Source organism: Pipra filicauda, unplaced genomic scaffold, assembly GCF_003945595.2.
Source record: "Pipra filicauda isolate LSUMZ 115617 unplaced genomic scaffold, ASM394559v2 scaffold157_size4220110_pilon, whole genome shotgun sequence".
Classification (NCBI taxonomy): Eukaryota; Metazoa; Chordata; class Aves; order Passeriformes; family Pipridae; genus Pipra; species Pipra filicauda.
In genome coordinates, this window is record NW_024104073.1 from 1,060,000 (window position 1) to 1,085,109 (window position 25,110).

Consider the following 25,110-nt stretch of genomic DNA (forward strand, 5'->3'; position numbering starts at 1 on the left):
TTTACACTTGGGTTTCTATTCACTGACATATCAAACTCCTGTCCCATGATGAGCTTCCAGAAAACCGTGTTACAGTCCCCAATATCAGCATATTCCCAGTTAAATGAGTAAGACAAAATGCTTTAAAAATGTTTACTCGTTTATATGTTCTAGTCATTTGGGGAGATGGTAGTTATCTTTAAAAAAAGACAAATAAATAACCCACCAGGTGATACTTATTATTTCCCTCAAAATGCCTAGAAATAGCTTATAATTTATTTCTTGAAAGAAGCTAAACTAATCACTTTGTACTGACCTATTATTTAAAGAAGAAAGCAGTCTTGACATTCACACCATGTGGTTATCAAGTATAGAAAAAAACCCCAACAAACAGCATTAAGCTTGCCTCACACTAACAAGAATCTTTAAACAGTAATTTCAAGAACATTTGACTAAAAATATATTGGAACAAGAAATGTGAAAATTTAGTGTATGTAAACTGATCACAAAATTTTACAATGCCTTTATATAAGTAATTAAATCTCTGGTCATGAGCAATTTTGCAGCCTTCTTAAATATGTCACATAAGATTAAGGAAATATTTAAACTCTTAATTCCTGTTTAGGACTTTAGCTCCTTACTACTGTAAGATTCTGAGCTGAAAAAACAAGCAAGATCCTGAGCCCGAAGCAAAGCAAGATATGGTCACAAGAAGAGCCTTGGGGTGCAAAGGCTGAAGAACTGACATCCCTCTAAATATACTCACCACTGCAGAAAGACTATGGTCTGAAAACCAGAAATCATTAAGGGACAGGGGAGTGACTTGCAAACTGTGTACGGTCTGTCAGCAAGGTGTGTAGGCACTAGAACTCACATGTACATTCTGCAGTGGGACCACAAAACACAGAGGCTTTTGTCGGGGCAGTGAGGTGCCAAGCAGCCTTATGATTAGAGAATGGGGAGTCTTCAGCTAGTTGTGAGGAAGCAGAGCTCTGGCAAACACCAAAATCAACCCCATCTCCCAAATGCATTCTCTCATACCTAATGTGGGTTGAGAGGCAGCCTGTAGCAGGAGCAGGGGTGGTGAAAGATGCTTTCTTAGACACCTGTGTACTGCCACAGACCAGACAGCATTTGAATGAGGAAGGTCACATGCCATATGTAGTTCAACATTTAAAAACTGAAGAAGGGTCCTCAGCTGATGAACTTGTTGTAAAATGATAAAATGGTCTTCCAGTCTTTTGAAAAACTTAATATATCTGCAGCTCCACCACCAACAGGGACTGTAGAACAGAAAACAGGCTTGAAGGTGGCAGAGGCAAGAAACAAAGTGAATACATTATCTGAATTCTGCAAAGAAAAAATTACTTCCGTTTCAAGCATTAGACATTGTTAATACTCTCTCACTGTGTGAGCATATGCATGGATTATCACTTGAAAATCAAAAACAACGACATTAGACATTTAAAGTTCTCTTAAAACTCGATAGGCTCAGTTCCATTTCTAAAAGAAAGAGACAATTAAAAATGAGACAATCTTGGAAACCTCTTTGATGATACTGTATTCTGCTTTCCAAGGAGGTGTTCAGTCAATAACCTCTAAAAGGAAATGAAAACCTAAGTGAAATTATGTCCACTTCTGCATTTTTCAGGACTATCGGTTACTCCTCATTTAATCTTCATTGATTGGTTTGTTTGAAGTGCACTTTATATGAACAATGAATCAGGTTTATTCTCTTATTAAAAAACCCACATGCCTTTTCTTCATATGTAAACGTCTCTATTCTGCTGTTTTCATTACTAACAGAGCTGGCTGGTTGAAAAAAAAAAAACAGCCCCCCCTAACCCAACCCAAACCCAATGGTGTGCCATATATTTGGCACACCATTGTTGTCCTGACCTGGAACCAAGCCAAACTTCTGTTTTCATTATTCTGAAATAATAATGAAAAAATAATAAAAAGATCCTAGGATTCTCCAAGAAGAAATTTTAGAAGCCATGTATCCCACACTTTTCATCCGCATTTCCATGTTTTTTTATAACCACCTTAGAAAAAAAATATCCTCTGTTTAAATCTAGGGTGCTTTTTTATACTTTTTTATGCTAAGGTGCATGCTGACATACTTTATCCCATTTAGGAATAATTTCACAGAAATGAATATAGGATTGCGTATCTAAAATTCTCAATGGATTGTTCAATGTCAGGGCATAAATGCTTCTCTGAAGGCTTAGAAGCATATACTTCAATTTGCTAAGGATTTTGCTAACATAAAGCATCTAAATGTTTAGAATTCAGTAAGAACTGAGAAGGATTTTGAGGATATAAACATTCATTTTAGGGGATTTCTGTAGATGACAGCACAAGTCTTTTGTAGTTCAAGTCAAATAAAGAATACTTGCAGTAAAGATATGAAAGGATAAATAATCAGGAGACAAACACAGGTCTGGGTCAGTTAATGCTTATCAAGCAGTATGACAAAAGATCTGACAATCTTTACAATATTGACCATCTCAATGACATGACTGAAATTTGATTTCTAAGCTAGATAGGGGATATTTCAAGATATTAAGTGAATTAATGTTACCTATAGACTGCAGGTCTGAACTGGTGGTACTGAACTGGAAATATTATGTCTTATTAAAAATGCTTCACATTGCAAAACAAACTGAGCTTTGCTAAGAGACATGAAGTATCAGCCAATGACATGGATGAAATGAAGGTTGAAATGAGGTGGACTCCTTAAGAAATCAGCTAGAGTATTCCTTCCTAAAAAAACCCTCTTTTCTTGAACATAACATGGTATAAATACTTAGTTTTTCTCTTCATATATACACAAGGACACAAACAAAGATTTGCTTGAGGAACTGAGATTCTAAGCTTGAGTTAGCTTAAGGCTGCCCAAAGAGGTTGTGAAACCTCCATTCACAGGGACATTCAGAAGCTGCCTGGACACAGCTGTGTCCTGCACAACTGGCTCTAGGTGGCCATGCTTGACAAGGGACTTGGACAAGATGAACTTCAGTGGTCCCTTCCAGTGTCAATCATTCTGTGATTCTGTATTTCCAGTGAAAAATTTGACTGATCCTTAGCTTCCTACAGTAGACTTATCAGCGAGAGGATCCTAATTGCCATGGCCACACTTCTTAACCTGTTTTTACCATATACGTTTATTTTTCCCCAAAACTACCATTGTTACCCAGAAGAAAAGAAATTAATCTATACTATATTATGAACCCACTTGCTTTTATGAACCTTATTCTCAATAATCACCATTCATCTTATGAGGAACTTGATCTATACAGGCAATTAATAAAATAATAACAAACATTTCCTCTTGTGGGGACAATTGGGTTGGTTTTGCCTCTGAATGGGTTCCTTACACAGAAATCTGGAAAGAAAAGGATGCTTCTTGGGTCCCTTTACCCTAAGTATGTGCTTAGAACAGCTGTAGCAATGCCAATGGATAAGATAGAAAGCATCTGCTTTCAAAGGGAGAAAGTTTCCACAACCAAAACAGACCTGTTATCCATGGAAGGAGCAGTACTCTGAGATTTCAATGAATCATTACACTCCAGCTGGTGCTTTCTCCAGATTGCAAATTAACTTATTTAATTATCCTGAAAAGGCCTCAGCTTTCATAAAGTTCCCCATTGTGTCACTACAATTATGGAGAACAGATTTATCTCATCATCATATTGCAAGAGCCATATTCCTATAAATCTGTACTAAACACAATTTAACTTCATTTTTGCCATCTCACAGATCTGTTCGCAATTCTCTGCTCTCCTCATAAAAAATAAAATACTTTTTAGGTTGTGAGACATTCCTTGCAATGCTGCCTACTTGCATTATTTCCACTGGTAGAAGCACGGGAGTACATTAGTACACTTTAGATGTCAAATGATAGTTCATTTTTTAAGTACTGTCTGTCTGACACCCATGATGCCTTAGAGAAAAAAATGTTGAGATGACACACTGGGCTGCCCTTATAGATCTGTATGGAGAGAAGGATACTCTTTTTTTGTCGGAGAGGGAGAGGAAAGGCAGATGTAGGGAGGAAGAATGTCTTTATGCAGAAACATCACATCCCTAAGCACCAGACAAAAATAATCAGAACCGTTTTCCATGGCAACACCAAACTAAGTGTGACTGCTGCCCAACGGAGAATCCTCTCACCTTGGAAGGCATACAAAGGAAGAAGTCAAAGGTACCGCTCAGGGGCTGACAATTCCTCTGCAACTGTCGTGCTTTTGAATTTTTTGCTTTCTGCCAAATACCAGGGGAGAGAAAGTGCTGACAGGACACAGCAATCTGTAACAGCAGCTCATTCAAACATACTGACTTGAAGAAATAGCTTTTATGTAAACATACCATGGTAACTTGGCAATTCCAGTCTATAGTCCTCCACCTTACTACCACGCCATAGGAACTAAAATTGTTGCTAAGTGCTACTCACAGCAGACATAAACATTTCACACTATTTCCCTCTGGAGGGGGAAATAATTTCTCCTAATAGATTAATGTGTTATTATTATTCAGCTAGATTTGGACTGCTGCTATCTCCACTAACAAGGAAGACTTCTTTATGAGGCTGCAGATAACATATTCACTAAGGAATCTGCATGTTTTGGTCTGACCTTTCTGAATTTATCTGATTGGTTTCTCTTTGAAAATGAGCTTAAACAAAATCTATCATCAATTATGTTCTCTCGCCACTCCTTTTAATGTAAGGAGGCAGAGGAAGCATCACAAATTACATTAAGTCATGATGGAGAGTTTTGCCCTTTCAGAAATTTGAAATCAAATTAGTCAGAAAAGATTTGGCCATCACTTTTCCTGCCACCATCAAAGCAGAACTTATCTGATCCTGTCTTTGCCCACCAAGGAAATGCTGGGGCTTTAAGATGAGCATCCAGAGTTTCCACCTCTTTCCATTGAGCAAGAAATACCCAAGCCATGACTTACAGGGAAACAGAAAGGGAAGGGAAGGCTGAATTCTATGACCCAAACCAAGGCTGCTGGTAAACTGGAGTTGGGTATTGTTTATAATCAGTTTTACTTCAGCTGTTGAGTGGGTTGGTTCCAGTTCTGTATGCTTCTACTTACACAGGAAGTCTGAGAAGTCTGAAGTAAGAAAAAAGGAGACTGAAGTGTCTTCATTCATACTAATCTGCAAAGGAAGTTGCTCCCTTTTTCCATGTATACAACTAAATGCCTCAAGGAACACACCAAGTTAAGGAATGAAGCAGAAGATACAATTTTTTTTTTTTCCTGGTTCTTATTATATTTATTCCCAAAAGAGATACAAGTTGCTTCTTTGACACAGGAAATAGAATATCCTGCAAGGTCGAACACAGCCTCAGGGTACAGTTAAATATCAGACATTCACATTAATCACATTCTGACTCAAAGTTTCCCTAAACACACAGACATGCTACAGTAGGGTGGATTGGCAGCCACACGCTACTGTTGAGGCTGAGAACAGGAGGGGACTTCAGGGCATGGCAGATGAAGTTCTGCTGTAAATTATCTATAAAAGGAAGACTAAACTAATTCTAGAAAGGGACAGTGTGGAAAGAATCTGATTTTTATTTCAATTAGAGGAGCAAGCAGTTCAGACATTTTATGTCTACCCACTGCATAAGAAGGGAATAACATGAACCAAGACTGAAGGTGAAGCTAAGGAAGGGAGAACACACACTGATACAAGTTTTGCCAAACATATACCCTGGATAATTGATTTGGAACCCTTCAAGAGCATCAGCTGAAACCAACCAAGGCAATAAATATCTACCTTTTAAATTGTCAGTCTTAAAATATGTACTTGGCAAAAAAAAGTGTAGAGTACTGCATTTATGCCTTCTTAAGTTGGAGTAACAGCTGCAGGCTTTTCAGAGCTCTTTAAAAGAGCCTGCCAAGAAACAATATGATCATTGATTTTATGAGCTGATAACAGTGAAGGAATTTGTCTTAGAGGACAGGTGCTTCAATCCATGAATCTATCAATTTATCAGTGCTTTGTAAGACCCTTTATCTTTTCATGTAGCTCCCAAAGCAAAGTGACAACAGAAGGCTCAAATACTTTATATACTTATTCTTGGAATAACACCAAGAAGTTTCTATCCTCCTTACTGTGAACTTTCAATCTGAATCAAAGAAAGGCTGGAAACTTTGATTTAATATGAAATTTGACTTTTTTTCTATTCATGGGCATAGCTGTCAGGACAATACTGTCAAGGTGAAAAATAATGAACAGATAATTACAAAAAGATTTGCTTCTCCTCCTCAGATGATGATGATTGACGTACAGCCAAAAGCACCACCAAGGAATAGAGTCCTTGTATTCAGAAAGGCAACGGAACAGGAACTTGCAGACACAGCACAGTCATTGAATATACACTACAGCAATTTTATAAACACATTAAACTGTAACAGCTCACACCACCGAACAGTTTACTTGCAGCAAAGCATGCTCCTCCCCCTAAGTTAGGCACCTTTAACTTTTTAAGGGTCTCTGAGAACGAAGAACTGTTCAGATGGGACAAAAATAATTTAGACAACATATCTTTAAAAAATGCATTCTTTGTTCTTTCTCCTTCATGTGTTTGCACATCCATGCTGTGTGCAACTTTATGTGGAGAGGGAAAACAGGTATCACAGCTTCAAAGAGCTCACAAATTTCTCACATCAGGGAAATAAAACTCCGTGGGCAGTCTCTAATCATTCCTGAAGCCTCTGAAAAGACCTACTATTATTATTACAAACAGCAGGTGGGAGAGGAAGGCTCTCACACTCAGAATGCAGAGCAGGGAAGATACAGCTGCAAAGTGAACCTTGGCTGAAGGACTCAAACTCTTCAATTCTGAAGAGGGACCAGCAGAAACAAACGCAATATGTTATCCTTACTGCAAGAGATTTTCTGTTAGTGGATTTTGTGAAACCCAGGCATTCTTTTATCTACAGGGTTGTTAAACAAAATGCAAGAAAGCCACATAAAAGCTGAGGGTTTGAAACCATTTTAAGAGGCTGCGTTATTTTAAGCAGAACACCAACTCCAAAAATGAGGCTGGAGAAATGAGTAGAGGAGGAAAAGGATCCATGATATCAGCAGATTATTTGGTACTCAGAATGAGCTATCCTCATCCCTAAAGAGCATGTCTCTGGTGTGATATTAGGTGGTAGACTCGGGCTATGTATACCATCAACAAAAAAATATACAAATGGCTTGATGGATCCACAGTAGCTTTCAAGTGAATAGGATGAAACAGTACTTCTACCACTTTTTTTCTCAACTTAGATTCAAGCTCCTGGTGCCTCCATATCTCAGCAGTAACCACCTCTAGCTTCTAATCTCCATGAGCTTGAAAAAATCTCAAAACTGGCACAACACACAAGAAAGGATTTTTTTATTTTCCCTGCAGCAAAAGATGTCAGTGGTGTAGTGGCCCCTATTTCAGGAAGGCTTTGCTCCTACGACCATCTTCCTATATATAATAACCACAGGTGTTCTACTATTAATATATATCAACAACTTGATCACCAGAGGAATGCATAGATCTCACCAACAGATAGCCCATCTGGTATCAGTAACAATCTCACTTTACTCAAAAAGCAAGAGACCAGGCATTTGTCTCCAATGTCACTGTAATCATGAATGCCCACTAAGCAGTTACATCTGATGACAAAAATCCTCTTTCCAAAATAACATATGGCTCAAATCCATTATCAAAAGAGATCACATGCCATACCAAAATTAAAGAAGAAAAAAACCCAAAGAGCCAAAAGAACAAAACATCATAAAAAAAAATGGCCATCTCAAAGTTACACTCCAAGAATCTGAAAGTGTCCTTTCAAAGCTAAGGAAAACGTGCATGAAGAAATCTATTCAGTTCAGATTTTCCACATATTTTCGTGCTCTTACACTCAAGTGGTTAAGAGAAACTGAAGGGGAAGACTATGCCCTACTTTTCTCGGACAGTGTGTGATACAGCTGGGGTTGATGTGAACTCCCACAGATATTTCATATGTCAAGAGGTTTTCTGTCTAACAGGTTTATAAACACTGTAGTCACAAAAATAAACATTCCAAGGAAAAAGCAGCTACACACTAATCTTTCAGATCAGTCAGGTGCTGGTTTTGAACTCCAGAGAAATCAAGAAATATAGAAGGATTATGGACAACAGATACTCATCTCTACTATTTATGAGTCCATTAGCTAAAAATAGACTGAAATTAAAGTTTGGCTTCACTAAAAAACTAGACTTGGTCAGATATGTTGAGACCTTGAAAAATTAAAAAAGCTATCCATGAAGAGCAGCTTACTTAAGTGATTTGGGAATCATAGCACTTTTTCTAAGCTAGTCAGACTACCACTAGCAGAATGCAGATTGAATTTTCGAGACAATTCCCCACATCCATATTAGTGAACATTGCAATGGGTCAAGTGAACCATAGACTGCAGAGTAAGCATGCTATTTCCCTGTACAGGTAAAGAAGAAAGCGCAGAAATTTAGTGTAGCTGTAGACATCTAAAATTACAAAAGATTTAACACATTTCATATCTGTGAACAAACTTCACTGTGACTAGGGCAATGAAAATTAACCACCTTTGCAAGGGGTGTTATCTGCCTGGGATGGTTGCTTTTCTCTATCCTTCTCACAACTAAAATTTAAAGAATCTTTCAAAAGCAAGACTTAGGACACAGAAGTTGCAGATGAATTGGTTTTATTTGCTATGTTTTGCTAATCGATTAGTGTTTACTATGTTCTGCTTAATCCACAATTAGAATATCCTCATCAGACATCAGATGTTAATAAATCTCTCCTGAAATCTCTCTAAAAGCTACTTTTACTCTTAGACTTCATGTTTGGAACAGGTTGCAGAGAACTGACACATAAACAATAAGTAAGTATGAACAGTCATTAAATCACTTCTCTAGAGAGAAAAGCCTATTATAAAAATTAAATAAATAAATCATTAGAGCTTCTAGCTAAAGTCTAATAATGCATCCCCCCGTCAGTCAAAGTTAGAAACTAGAAATCTCACAAGGCAATAAAGAAGTCACTGTTTCAGTACAAAAGCAGCGTGGTAAAGCCTCATCAAGTTTTCTATGAGGGAAACTTCTAAAAATCTCAAGTCATAAATCAACTATTCAACTTGATTTTAGTGATCCCCTCAACAGCAAACTCTCTCTTTCAGCCCAGAGCATTTTGACCTCCTTCTCCCAGGGAAACATCTTCCCAGGACCTGGAGACATTCTCCACTGCCTGATTTCCAAGCTCACTCTGTGCCACTGATCTCTTGGAGCAAGCATGACTCACTCCACATGCACGAGTTAGAGAAACAGTGCTGTTTGAACCCAATCTGTTTTAGTTTTATTTTTTTTTTCATCTTCTTTAACTAACAGCCTCCTTCCTGATTCCTACAATATCAGACTCACAATATTTTATCATATGCCATAAAAAACCCCATTCACCCATCCAGAGTCTCAATACATTAAGAGAATCAGCAGACATACAGTCTTTTGCCTGCCCAACCTTCCTGTTATACATATTAGGGATTAGCACTTCCAACACATTAGGCTTAAATTCAGATTTTAAACATCTGTAAAGTCATTAAAAAATATGCAAGATGCAAATATAAATAGGGTACATCAATATTCTTACAAACTAGTATCTCCAAGGTTATAGAGTAACATTTAGTATTGACAATTTTTGCTGCAATTATTCTGTATAATACATATTGATTCTGAGGGTTAAATATGTAAATTCTGCTTAAGGACCAAATTCTCAAGCACAATCCCATTAAAAATTAATTAAGTGTTCCACTACTTCAGAGCTTTGGGAAAAAACAGAAAGCTGTACACTGAAGACTCTCATATCTAGGCAAAAGAAATGCTACAGGCAACATGAAAGCTATTTGGTTCCCTGCTACTGAAACATTGTCAGAAATTATTTGAGAAACTTACTATTTTCCAAGCAGAATCTTGGACAGATCCGGTTCAAAAGAAGTTCTTGTCTTAATCGAAGAACTTCAGCTTCCAGCACTTCAACTTTCCACTTCCATCCAAAATCTCGTTCAGATACAGTTTTGGCAAGATGCTCAGTATATTCTTTGGAACTCTTCCCTGGTGGTTTCGAGTGGATAATTGCAAAAGCCAATGCTAGTTTTGATATTTTCAAATACCAAATTTGATTTTCTCTTCCATCTTTGATTTGTACTGCATTAGAAAAATAGAAAACAAAAACATTACTTCACTATGACTCCTTTAAGGAAATTATGCACAGTATTTTCTTGACTTTGAAAACTATTTAACAGTGAGACCAATTCTTTTGTTTCTAGTGCATTCCTAAATCATCAAGGAGAAGAGTAGAAATACAAGCATCTGTGCACAATGTGAGAATAAAACATACATGAGCTGCACTCCGGCTATAAAAATAAAATTGAGGCAATGTTTGAAAATAATTGTGGAAATAGCACGCACTTCAAATAGGCTTATTCTAGCAAAATTTTAAATTCAAATGCTATCTCGACTAAAACAAAGATGAAGACACTAAAAAGACTAACCTCAAAAAAAACCTTTGACACCCCCTCCTCCTTACCAAAAAAAACCCTAAGCCCATGACTAAAGAAATCACAGGGGGATTATTTACACTTAAACACAATACATATAATTTTTTACCATGAGTTTACAGTGCTCAAAAGATAAAGCTTTGAGGCAGTCTCTGATTTTGGACACCTGGTACCGCTGCCCTTGGAAGTTCTAAGTCTCCATTAAGCCTCAAGCCTGCAAAAAGGTCTATGTAGACAGCTGCAAGGTGATGTAAGTGGCTAGTAAGGTCAGTGAAGAAGACAGTTTCATCAGGTCTGGTACAAACAATGAGGATGGGGCAAAAGGCACTTTAGGAGTCAGAAAAAGAAAATATTTAACTAGATGATTATGTCATGGGCAACAGCACAGGACTTGGGAACAAAAAAGGTAAAAAAAATAAATTAAAAATAACTAAAAAAACCCAGCCTATCTAATTGCTTGTTTTTTCCTAATTCTACATCAATTTAATTCAGTTGTTTAATGTATTTTTTCTTGAAAAAATACTACTCCCAGACTAATAATAATAATAATAATAATAATAATAATAATAAAAATCACTTCCTACACTTTTGTCCTGGCCTTGACATCTAAACATTTATCAAAATACTATTTTTTTCTTGTTATCCAACAAAACTGCATGCTTAGCACTATAATGTCGTGTTGAGTAGCTCTGAAATAGTCACAGTACAGGTTTGAATAAGGTATTTTAGGTCGTTCTTTCACCAGATCATCTGCTATCACTAAGCTGATTTCTCCCTTTGGTTCTCCTCAACTTTGGATAGTAAGTCATAAATCATCATATATTCATTTATCCATCAGGGGCACTTACAGAAAGCGCTGCCTTTTAAATATTTCCTTCACCTTGCAAATACTTCTGAAATGCTCAAACTGAACTATACTATATATGCTCACTACTTAAAGCAGTTATACATTAAATGGTACCTTTTGCAAAATTTCTTACAAAAAATTTATTTCACAAAACTTTTCAATTGATATCTAAGAATTCCAGGGAAAAGCAGAATTCTCTCATCCTCAAAGGATTAGCACCCCTGTGGGACAACTAACTGGTGTAGGACTCTTGTTTACCTTAGACATCAAAGGAAATGTTTACAAATACAGAACCATGCAATTAATTGAACTGCCTTCAAAGCTGTGAATAAAATGAAATACATGGAACCACACTGAAAGAAGAGTAAATAGTAACAGTACGGTATTCAAAATATTCAGCTTTGAACCACAAAGGTGCTTCCCAATTTATCTCATCTTCTAAATAGAAGCTGCACCCAGATACTACTCAAACAGTGTCTGGCAAGTTCCATTTTTATAAAGTTCCTGTGCAGAGCAGAGCCATAAATTAGGGCACACAGAAAGATGTCTTACAAAAGGCTTTCACTAGTGGTTTAACATTTTGGTATCTCCAGAGACTGCTTTGCAAAAGCTTTCTGATTCATCTTCCTTTTAAGGACAAATAAAGATTTATTTTCTGCTTCAAAACATGCTTTGTCAGTATTGGCATTCTCCTTTAAATTACCTTTAGGGAAGTTGCAGAAGGCCCAACATTCTAGTATGGGACAGAGAATGGCATTTAATATCAGCATGTCATGAGTGCCTGGGCGCCTTTTATCATCAAAGTCACCGCCAATACCTTCTTATCTATGGTACTCTGTTTATTTCCACTTACATATTATTACAAAAAAAACCCAACAAACAAACCCACGAAGTTAGCTGTCTGGCCACTGATATATTACCACTATGCTACAGTGAAAAGTATGAAATACTACTTTGATAGCATTTTTTCACCACTTATCACCAAAATATAGAGAGGCATTTTTTTACTTTGTTTTAAAAAGGGACTACTGTGTTTTAAACATAAAAAAACCTTAGTGCTCAAGGTAATAACACAGCACAGACAAGCAAAGGGATATTTCACCCACAACATTCTAAAATACCATTTTCTAAAGGAGATGTATTCCTAATAAATCACAAATAAGAACCATTGTGTCTTACCACCTAATTTAGCTTTAAATCACAATCCTTAAAATTTCAAATAGCACTCCACCTTAACACTCAGGACATACATTTAGTTAATGACTAGTTAATAAATATTAGTTAATAGAATTTAGTTAATAATTACTTTGGATTTTGAGGAAGGCCTTTTCCTCTAACATCTTATACAGACTCCTGCAGTATGAGTGTGTTACACTGAATGATTTAAAGGAGATATTTTTACTCTGGAAAAAAAGAATAACTACTTTTCTAGAATAATTACTTGTAAAGATGCCGTTAAAAAAAAAAAAAAAAGCAGGACAGATCACAAAACTGGTTCTCCTTAGAAACAAGACACAATCAAAGCATTTTTTGGAGAAGTTATTCTTTCAGAATTTTAAAAATCTCTTGTCTAAAACCAGATAATTAATGAAAAATAGCAATATTCCTGCATATTTCCAGAAAGAGTAGATTTCTCAAAGATTTTATGGAGAACATACAGCTCTCTCACCTCCTTTCTGTCACTGTCACCATCTCTCTTTGCTGCCTTTATGATCATGAAAAGAGAAGCTTGTTTAACAAAAAGCAGGAGTTCTACAGGCTGATTCAGGTTTTTCACTGTTCCCTAAAAGGACAACTGCTCTCTCAGAAACCACTGTAAAAGTCCTCTAGAAAATAACACACCGGATGATGCTGTTAGAAATAGAGGGATGCTGGCCAACCATGCATTAGCAAAAATTGCACAGCAATCTGTTGCTCTCAGGAAGTGCTGCACCACCAAATGTAAATACATTCCACTAAAAGCATATTGGCAGCTACAGAGTTTTATCAATAATATTTTTGCTCCTATCAACATAGAAATTACACCAATGCTTAGGTAGAAAAAAAAGTTTTAGACCAAACCAAAAACCTTCCTTGATTGGGAATAGTATCAAGCCAAGAGCAGAAAGAAGTCACTAGTCTAGTCCTGCTAATGCCAAAATATGTACGACAGGAATCAAAAGGATCAAGAATTATCCTCCAAAACATATCTGATACTGAGTGTTACTCAGTGGGAATAAGTACTTATACACAAAGCTCTATTTGTGTGCTTACTGAGGGTTAAGGAGAGAACCATTAACCCCTTGCAAACTCTGCCAGAAGCAGGGCACAGCACAGATACCATCTGGTGACAGGTTCCCTATGCAACCCCCCCAGTCCACAAACTGGAAGTGCCCTCAGAGGACCTGATGGGTTGACATCACTGTCAAACAGGACCTGGTCCCCAGATTTCCAACACCAGAGAGAGAGATCTCCCTGTCTCCAGCCTTCTAATCCTCCTGTAGGACCCACAGCCCTGCTGAGATCCTAACCATGGAAAGCAGCTGAGCAACTATTCACCTGCAGAAATAATTAGAAAATAAGCCATGAACTGTCCTTTACAGCTCTGTGTTACATAACCAAGGGGAATTGAGATGTAGTGTAAGATTCTTTGAGGACCTTTGATATAAACTTCTGGTAAGTCCCACCTTGTTTTTTACATGGTCTGAAACATGTGAAGAAGAAGTAATCAGAAAAAAAAAGCCCACCCCACTAGTTTCAGATGGTCACAGTTTTGGTTTGTTTTCTTCTCAGTGTGAACTTCATATATTTAACTCCATTCCAAAGGAGAAAGGTTTCACATTATTGTTAAAAAACATAAAGAATTCAAATCAGTCATTATTATAAAAAAAAAAGAAAACATTCACTAAAGCCGTGAAACTTGCATCTAAACTTAAGCCATTCATTAGAGTAGTTTTAACAACCTAAAAATCTCCTATTTCCAAAAATAGGACCTGCACTGCCGCAAAAGGACTGCACCTTGCTAGTTAGTGGTCCCCACTTTCATACCAATTACTTCTTGTCAAAGTCTGGAAGCTGAGGTCAAACACGTGACATCTTCAAAAAACAAGGACAATTCCCTGAGCCCGCTACTGGCATAAAGGCATCCACTCCTCCCCTAGCACTCTCCACTCTCCCAGCTGTCAGAAGACGATTTTCCACCTCTTACTTCAATGTTTCTATTTTTTTTCTCCACTGTTAACTACATAAAACTGAACAACTCAGCCCCTGAGTGCACACTTTTTGTTGTTTTCTTTTTTTTCCCCCATGCCAGAATGCACTAGAGTCAACGCAGGCTGACAAGGATAAGAATAATTTTCTCTCTTTAACTGAAGTGCGGGGATGATCCCTTCATTTTTCTTTGCATTAACACATGTGAACTAGAGTAATTGGTCTCCCAGAAAGGATTAACCTAGAAAAAGGTGCAGTTGAGTTTGCAGTCAGATCAAAATGGCAGTCCAGTGATCTTGGGATGAGCCTACCCCAGCTCCTGGGCCTATGTCCACTGGAGCTCCTCAGCAGTTCTGGATTTCTCTACCATGAGGAGCCACAATATATGCTGCACCAAGACATCAAAGGATGAGCTACTCAGTTGGCACAGGTGAATCCTCAGCTCTAGAGCTTTTAAGAAATTTTTCACGGGTCTTTATGGGGAAGAGAGGTGAATTTTAGATAATTTACCTTTCTGAGGGGTACACAGTTTTCTGACTGATATTGGAAACAGGCAAGTCACAGAGAAACAGGGGGGAGATGGTTAAATTATGTTATGATTTAAAATTATAAGGTACCTCAACATAAAACCAAAGCCTAAACTTGTTTGAAATATTTCAACATTGGAGTAATACTCATTAATGTCAAAGAATTGCAGACCTTAGGCATGATTTCTAAGTTTGTCCATGAAATTCATGGCTAATAATGGAAGAAACTGCTGCAAATGTTATCGACAAAACCTTATTGCTTTCAAGAGGACACAGATCACTATAATCTGAATTTAAAAAATAATTTAAAAAATTAATAGTATAAGACATGAAATGGACTGTAACTCACTTAACTTCCAGGCCATTCAAGGGCTCAGTTTTCTTCACATTTGAAATTTTTATTTGAAAATAAGAGAATTTGTCAGGACAGAAATAAATTGTCATTCATCACTACTACACAGCTAAAAATCTTCAGACAGTCCTAAATATTAAAAAGAAATGCTTTTCCTTCTAAATTTAAGTGTTTGGTCTGTCCTTAAAGGTACAAATATAAAAGGAAAAATTGACTTGTTGCCATGATTTTTACTTTAACTAGTCTGTCAATTATACAGTGCAAACAAAGGTGACAAAATTCCCCACATCTCTGTAACCTCATTCTGCTTTACACAAGAGAAATCAAGATACTGACTCACTATGATGGAGCACAAAACCCTGCAAGTGCTCCAGTGGAACTGGGCTGAGCTGCAGACACATAAGGCCATAACATTAAGCAACAATAAAATAAACTTGATTTAATTGGTATGTCTAGCATAATACCGTCATCCATGTATATAATAAACAATGATAATGGGACAGCTGCATAATCAAGATGAACCAAAGTATTCCTTGTGTTCCAATTAAGCAGCTTTTATTGTAAAAATGTATATTAAACCACAGCTGTGGTTTAATATACACAGTGCCATTTTTAAACAACCTATTCTCGTAACACACAAAGTTATGTAATGTGGACATACTCACTGAGCAAAGAACTTGCTTTTCCTAAAACAAGCCTAAACAATAACTCCAGCATATTTTTAATGGCTCAAAATGCTGAAATAATATTGAAAATAATAAATACTTAAAAGCATGTGAAAACTTGATTTAAATGTAGCATGATTTTTTCTTCAAACTATTTAATTTCTAAATAATTTTAGTTTCTAAAAGTTTTACAAATTCTCCAAAACCAAATAACATGAATGCATTGAAAAAATATTTTAGAGCTTATTAACATTTCCCAATTATAACCGTTTCAGAGAATTTAAGAACATAAACAAGCATAATCCCTCAGTATTTCAGTAACATTTTAGAGGTAGGATTCATCTTCTCTTAACAGAGATTACAATTTAGAAGGCTACAGCTGCCTAGACTTCCTTTATTATCAGTGGGCAGAAACAGAGATTTCGAACATTAAAAATACGCCAAGTTATTTGTACATCTACTGTGTGGTGAAGTTAAGTCGTGACCCAGAACCATTTGTTTCTCTTCACAGACTACACAGAGTGTTCAGATGACTAGATCAGATGCACACATGCACTGTGGACAGCTAACTTCAGTGAGATGAGTTGCTGCACCACAGGCAGCTAAAGCTGAGACCTTCAAAAAACTATTTAAGTGCCTAACTAACAGGAAAAATTCTGCAAGGCCAAAACCACCACCTTTTGAATATTTCTGGGGGAAAAAAAAAGCTTTCTAGAAGAAACTCCAAAAATCATGGAAAAAAGTTTGAAAGAATAACTTTGTAAACATATAAACATTTTCAATGCACAAACAAAATAGCAGACAGGTGCAAAGTAAAACAGGAGGAACGTCAAGTATGCCCAAAATTATACGAGCATAAAACAATCAGTTCAGCCCCTCAAAGTTTCTGTGCATCACTCTTCAGTGAGATCATTCAAAAACTCTAATATAAGCCTGAGTTTTCTGGAAGTTTAAAATTGTGTATATGTTCTCCCTAGAAGCTGAGAGTTCTTCCCTTTGCACTCTTTTTTCTCCTCCAACAGGCTTTTTTTATGCGCCACTTACAACAACATCTAATTGATCTGGCACACACTACCATTACCATGTATCTCTTTACTATTTTGACTACCAAAGACATGAAAGTATTTCCAGAAAAGGGAATTTATTCTATAAAACCTACTGTTCAGAAATTAAAGTATAACTCAATGGTACAAATTTATCTATTCTTATGTCAGCACAGATTTCATCCCCTACCAAAACAAAATTGCGATCGTTTAGTCAGCTGAGTGTAAATCCACTCCGTTTAGGAATTGAGGATATACTTTTCATTGCAGCTTTAAGAGACAGACCATGAAATTCAGACCCTTACTCTTTTACAAAGTTTCATATTTGGTAGCAATAATTACATAAAGTATAAATTTACAGTTACCATTTTGGACTGTGGAAAACAATCACAGCCTTTATATAATGCTAAGTTACAACAAGAAAGCAGCCATATCTCTCCAAGATTTTCTTATTACAAAGACTGCATTAGCTTTTCAATGTAGAATTTCAAAGCAGAGTTCAAAAAAAAGACAATTATCAAGAGTTTGGAGGATTATACAGAGGCTAGTGACTAAAATATCACCATTTTTCTTTTCAGTTTCACACTTTCAGCCTTTACCCGAAAAGGTTGGTTTCCCTAAATTTTTAAAAGACCAGTATCTTTCAGTGAACAAGTTTCATTCAAGTACGCTTCCAGAAAGCATCCATCGTACTTAGAAAACCTTGTTCTTGGGTTTCTGACAGAAATTTAATATTGGCAGAATGAAAGATGAGATTGTTCAAAAGAAAGGAAATGTTTGTACTAGAAAACAAGAAAAAGATTCTAGGAATCTAGCTCTCTAAAAAGCATACAGTACACAATAAAGAACGAAGCCTTATATATACTACAGATACTGACATAACCATAGCCCCATTTGAATATGTAGTGCATAAATAAGAATTTATGAAGCACTAGAGATTGTAAAAGATAGTGAACCACTGAAGGCACTTGCCCAAGCATTTGTAGCCAAGTCCATAGACAAGTACTTTTTACACTTTAATTCAGCTCAATTAATAGTCTATTCAAATTGAAAAAACGTCTGAGTCACAAAGATGGTCAGAGGGCTGGAGCACCTCTCCTATGAAGACAGGTTGAGAGTATTGGGGTTGTTCAGCCTAGAGAAGAGAAGGCTCCAGGGAGACCTTATAGCAGCCTTCCAGTACCTAAAGGGGGCCTACAGGAAAACTGGAGAGGGACCTTTTACAAGAGCATGTAGTGATAGGAAAAGGGGGAATGGCTTTAAACTGAAAGAGGGTAGATTTATATTAGATATTAGGAAGAAATTCTTTACTGTGAGGGTGGTGAGATACTGGAAAGTGTTGCCCAGAGAAGTTGAGGATGCCTGTCCTAGTTTCAGCTGGGACATTTTTATATATATATATATATATATATATATATATATATATATATATATATAGATACACCAGTTATTAATAGCTGGTATAGTGGTGTGTCTTTTGGATTTATTATGAGAATAATGTTGATAACACCCTGATGTTTTGGCTGTTGCTATGGACTGTTTACCCTAAGTCATGGACTTCTTAGTGCCTCATGCTCTGCTAGTGAGGAGCTGCACTGGAAGTGTTCAAAGCCAGGCTGGATGGGGCTTTGAGCAGCCCAGTCTAGTGTAAGGTGTCCCTGCCCATGGCAGGGGGGTTGGAACCAGATGATCTCCAAGGTCCTTCCAACCCAGGGTATTCAGTGGTAAGACAAAATTAATCATTGCTTTCTTCCATCAGCCACTGAGAAAAATGCAAGAGATGACGCACTATGATTTCTCAGTTTCAAAGGATGGGGTGATCAGACACAATCATTTGAATTCACTGACATTAGAAATATTCAGTTTCAGGTAAAAATACTGGCAACTTCGATAACTCTTTACTATTCTGTCATACTTGCATATTCATGCAACCTTTTTTTAACAAGCAGAGCACTAACACCACTAATTGAATCCCAGAATCTATCCCATACACAACAATACAGTGTTCTTACTTGTGATTTGGGTGAAATGAACACAAAAAAAAATTCAGACCTGTAACAAATCAAAAAACTAGGAATCTGAATAAATATTGAGAGAAGACACTCATAGCTGATATTCTTCATTATTAATAACCAAAGCAGTGCAACTTCCATGGGAAGGCTTCCATTTCCTTCCAAATAAACCAAATAAACTCAGCCTTTCCTCAGGAAACTGCTCCTCGAACATTTGAGGCTTGCCATGCAAGGCCTTCCACCTGGAGAGCCAGGCAACTGTCCCAGGGGAACCAGGAGTACCAAGGGGTGTTCCAGGCAGCCCCCAGACCCGCACCCCTGGGCGCGGAGTTTACACAGGGGGATGTCCCCGAAGGCCAGAGGCACTCGCTGACACCGCGAGTGGGGGCACCTCCTCAGGCTGCTGCCTCCATCCCGGAGCCTTCTGTCACCCTCCCTCACCGCCTTCCCGGGCAGCCCCGAGAGCCTCGGGCCCGACCCACCTGCCGCGGCCCCCAGCGCCATGGCGGGGGCAGCGCCTGCTGGCCCGGGCAGTGGGATGCGAGCTCACCGCCCCGGCTGGGATCTGGGATCAGGCACAGCGCCAGCCCCGAGGCGCTGTGGTGCGAGCTCCTCGGTGCGGGCCCTCTGCGTCCCACTCGTGTCGATCTCGGCCACACACGGGTGTTTCGTGCGGGTGTTGGAAGCGCTTACGGCCTGGGCCTCGCCTCCCGCTCGAAGGCCGCCTCAGTCGGGAATGTGCAGGGAGGAGGAAGCCAGGGAGCCCCGCAGGAGACATGTGAAGGCCCCTTGTGCCGCCAGAGAAGGAGGGGCTGCAGCCGCGGGCAGGCTTTGGGCGGTGTGGCCCTGAGGAGGGTGCGGGCCCAGCCCGGGACCCGCCGGGCGCTTGGGCTTCGCCTACTGAGGGGCGAGGTGTCTGTCAGAGCTCACCGTCCCCTGGGTCACCTGAGAGGGCCCCCGCGCTTGAACACTTTTTACTGCTGTAAATTGCATGCAGGTCTCTCGAAGTGTTTTGCGGGCCAATACAGGTCTCTTTAAACTGTTTGTTTGTTTGGATATCTTAAAAGGAAATGAGATCATAAAACTTCAGAACAGTATTTTTCCAGCAGTACATTGGAAATAGAAGCTGCCTTTTAGCTGAAACACTGTGATCAAAGCTCATAAGTTAAGAAATTAGCTTTGTATGTAAAATTATATTGTCTACACAAACTGTGCTGAAAAGGCTGTGTTAAGGCTTCTTGGCCAGAAACGGAGTCTATAAAGTCATAGAATCAGAGAATGATTTCAGCTGAAAAGGACCTTTAGGGTCATTGAGTTCAACCATTAACCCAGCACTGCCAAGTCCACCACTAAACCAGGTGCCTAAGTGACACATCTATAGTCTTTTAAATACCTCCAGGAGTGGTGACTTCACCACTTCCCTGGGCAGCCTGTTTTAATGCTTGACAGCCCTAAGAAATTTTTACTAGTGCTGAGGAGGCTAATGTTGAGGAGGCTGAGTAAATTAACATTAGTTAGTTTACTAATGTTGAGGAGACTGAGGAGGGAAGACAGGAGGAGAGGTAAGAAAGTAATGAAGCAAGATGCATTAGGTGCAGTTAGTCTCATCACAGTATGTCAAGATCTTAAGTAGAGGGGGATCGATCTTTCTAAACACAGAAGTATTCAGATGTGACAAACAATACGTACTTTTAAAATTCTTACCCCCATTTCTTGTTCTTGGATAATCTCAACAGCTTTATTTTTATCATGCTCTTTTGTTCAAAAACAATATACATAGTTGTAAACCTCTAAACTAATGTACTTAATTTTCTTTTCTTTTATAAATTTACCTTCCCAACTACTGAAAATTGTTAACACATTGGAACTTTCATTTTAGATTTCAAATGATAAATTAGACTGAATAATTTAGAGACTCTCTTCATTCTGACAGCACTACTTATTTCTCAGTGAAACCCAAGAGGGGGAAAAAGAACAAAATATTCTCTAGTCTTCCATTACAGTGGCATAGCAGCAGCTACATTTTATGATTTTCTGTGCATCTTCTGTGCATGTAAGTGATGCAGATGCTTTGCAAAGTGGACGGGCATTTTGTAGATCGGAATGTCCATGTTTTCATATAATCTTTTCCACTGAGACTGAAATAAAAGATTCAGAGGCATCAGTGCTTTTACCTGAAAAGCTATGGTTTGTATACAGACAGCTGAATCTAAAAAACAGAATTAGACAGAGGCAACATTATTACTGGTCTGAAAAAGAAAGTGGCTCTTCTTTTTCTGAGAGTCCCAGTCCTGCTTGCAATTGTAAGCTTACTGAGAGACACCTAAATATCCCAAGGCCTTCTACTATTAGCTGCCTGGAAGGATGTTTTTCACTTGATTATTTTGTACTTAAACTGCATAAATAAAAAAAGAGTCATGTAAATTTAGTTTTAGGTGGACAAGTCCTTTTATTTTTTAATTTTTTAAATTTTTTTTTATTTGGAACTAGTAGTCGTTAAAAAGAATGTGTCTTAAACTTGCAAAATTATTGTGTACAACTTTCAGAATATCAACCAAAGTACACCTTATCACAGGTTTTAGGTTTGTTTTTAAAATATGTTGACTATCCCAATATTTTCAAGGTGAAAAAAATCTGGTGTCTCCCCTTGCCATTAACAGAGCAACTCTAAGGACTTTTCATCTTAAAGCAGGAAAATCAGAACACAATCAACTGCCGAATCACTGAGATGTGTGCTCCTGTTTTATTGAAGAACACTTTTCAAAAATAATGTATAGAACTTGTATTAGCTTTATGCAGTGAATATTCCTAGTGATTACATAGAATCATAGAATCACGAAGGTTGGAAAAGACCTCCAGGATCATTGAGCCCAGCCTTTGACCGATCACCACTCTGTTAACTAGACCATGGCAGTGTCACATCCAGTTGTTTCTTGAACACCTCCCGGGACGGTGACTCCACCGCCTCATTCCAATGCCTGAGCATCCTTTCAGGGAAGAAATTCTTCATTATGTCCAACCAACATAATCTAACATTACTTTTTAATAAATGAGCAAAGCGTTTGTGCACATGTATTTGTGCACATGTGCAAATTCATGTTATATCCAATAAATAAAAAATAAGATACTATTCCCATTTTTATGTCCAAACATGAGGTGATTAACACTGTGTGTAATCCCAATTGAAACAACAGTGAAATTAAGCTTCGATTTGAAATAAGCTTTTTGCACTTCATGAAGGAAGCTGATTCTACTAGTTGCACATGAATTCTTTTGATCTCTGTTTCTGAAGATGTCTTTTGATCTCAAGAAGAGTCAAAAGACACCTTTGTTGCAAAAGGTCATACAAAATAATTAGCTGGTTTTATTAATAATTAAACATAAAAGCAGTGCAGGTGTTTAATTACATCAGAGGTCATGAATTCTCAGTATTTAACCAATCCACGTGCTGAATAATTTCCAACAACTAAGTGATCAACTGAGAACAAACTCCAGAAACACAGGCTTCAATCAGTTGTTAAAAGTAATATGAAATACATTACTGTCAGACATGCACTCCCTGCTCTTACTGGATGCCTGCAGTACCAACACCAGTTTGAGCATGAAAGAATATTTTTTCATTTGGAGAACTACAGTCTGTCAGAATTCATAAGACATCTTTATTTTTTAATGTATGTCTACTTACCTGAGAGCTGGAAGTGTCTGAAAACACGTATAAAATATGCTGTCTCAACTATTGCAGTTGCAATTTTGTTTAGTTGATGTGGGGCTAGAAATAGTGTCTTGAGAAGAGCACGTGAAAATCATGAGCAGGAGCATCAATGTCTTCTCATTTGAACTTTTTTCCATGTGTTACAGGGCTATATGTAATTAAAAATAAAAAATTTTGGCATCATGATTCTTCATTACTCAGCATCATGCTCTTTTCAAAACAGATTATAATGTGTTCGTGATGGCTCAATTTTGTATGTAATTCTGATGACACCAGTATGGCTCAAGCAGTCCCTTTGAGCATAATCTGCAATTCTAAACAAGTCATCTGATTTAGAATGTTGAGGGAGTTATGCAATGAATTCTTTGTTTCTGTTCAGGAAACAAAGTATTACCACGAGGAAAAAAGGATCACACTTCAGGGCCTGATGCAATGAAAATGTCAATCTACAAAAACAATATAAAAAGTTAGGCATAAGATGAGGAGAACAGGGAAATAATAAAAACTTGTTACCGTTAAGAGGCAACATACATCAGTTATGAATAGGTACTTTACAGTGCTTTATTTAAATGTCATCACTTACATAAAATTAGTAACAACAGTTTCCATTCCTTTCTTTATAGTATACATAAAGAAAGATAAAACCTTTCCCTCGAAGAATTTCATATCTGGAAATCTATAGGAAAAGATTCCCACACCACCAGGTAAGAAAAAGGGTAAAAACATGTTAGCAAGTAATCAGAATGATGTTTAAAAATAATGTGACAATATAGCAGATAATTTTCTGCATTTACATTTCATCATTTATCTAAGAGTAACAAAACAGTGTTGTGAGACATTTCTCTGTATAGGTCAACAGATGTCTGAGAATAAAGAAAAATTAGAGCAAAGACATATAGAAAGAGTTTTCATTTAATTTAGTACTTTTTATTGTAGTTCCACAAGGCTTTCTTCATGAAGTTTATAAAAAAGCAGAGAGATGAACAGGCAATTGCTATGAAATAGCTAACTTAGGATACAGAAAATTCAGGTTATACTTCTAAACACAGAACTTTAATCAAAGAACATCTGAGCAGCTCTCCCTAACTGCCTCATCATATAGGAAATTGAGTGCATTAAAATGTCCACATTATTCTGATTTAATCCTGAGACATTTTGATTGGCATTCCTCTGTGCAGGCATTGGGTGTCAGCTGCATCATGGGTTATAATGTTCATTTATTTCTGTTGACTCAGCTGAGTCAGGCTTAAGTTTTGATGAAATGAGTTTCATTTCTTGTAGCATACTCACTCACCTTCATACACTAAAAGTACCAGATGCCCACCTAAGGCACAGTTTGTTGTGCTATTGCTTCTAGCTCCTCACCTGTCTAACCAGTTCAGAGCTTGAAGGATACAGAGTAAATTCTTTTCCTGGGGGAAGTTTGCACCTTTTTTCCCCCAGGAACATTGCACCCAGCAATCCCAGTGGTGTTCTGGAAGAGGTTTGTCTCGGTTACCTTTGCCAAAAATTATCAGCTTTGGATGGCATTAAATAGACTTTAGGCTACAGGGAGCTTTAATATGGTGAAAGAGCAATTACCTGGCAGGAAGATGAGGGCTCCAGTTTTGATTCCCTGCTCCAGGCACTAGGTATTTTTCTTCAGACAGAAATTTGCCCTATTTTCAGATAAGAAACCAAATTACCTTTATGTGAGAGGTTATATATGATATCACATAATGTGTAGATATGGTACTTCAAGACATGGTTTAGTGTTGAAGTTGGCAGTGTTGGGTTAATGTTTGGACTCGAGGTTCTTAGAGGTCTTTTCCAACCTTAATGATTCTATGATTCTATGCTGTCTCAGCCAAAGAGTCATTCCTTTGATGGAAGAGCTGTAATAGCAGTGTTGGTCTTGATGATAGTCCTACTTGAAGTGGGACATAGGACTGACTAGACATCCTCCAGAAGTTCCTTCAAACCAAACCAAACCAAACCAAACCAAACCAAAACAAACCAAAACAAACCAAACCAAAACAAAACAAAACAAAACATACCAAACTCAGAATGTTCTGCTCTGACCTGCCACCTGAAGATATACTGCAACCTGGTGAATTGGTCTGCAAGGTGAGAGAGGTGGGCTTGAACACTGACTTGGAAGCAAGGGGAGTATGTGTGCCACATTGTGGGTGAGCCCTCTGACCACTGGGTTATTGGACAGAAGCTGGTTAG

General features: G+C 37.7%; 1 protein-coding gene across 4 annotated transcripts in view; it reads right to left on the reverse strand.

Moving 5' to 3' along the window:
• Positions 1 to 25,110, reverse strand: part of MEI4 (meiotic double-stranded break formation protein 4) — a 145,332-nt gene that overhangs the window by 69,996 nt on the left and 50,226 nt on the right. For 3 of the 4 annotated variants that reach the window (XM_039379137.1, XM_039379135.1, XM_039379136.1), the window contains one exon: positions 9,948 to 10,199. In XM_039379137.1, coding sequence (XP_039235071.1) covers positions 9,948 to 10,199 — 252 coding nt within the window. Of the gene's footprint in view, positions 1 to 9,947; positions 10,200 to 19,669; positions 20,091 to 25,110 lie in introns of those variants that run through there. The other variant, XM_027711500.2, reaches the window with a different exon arrangement.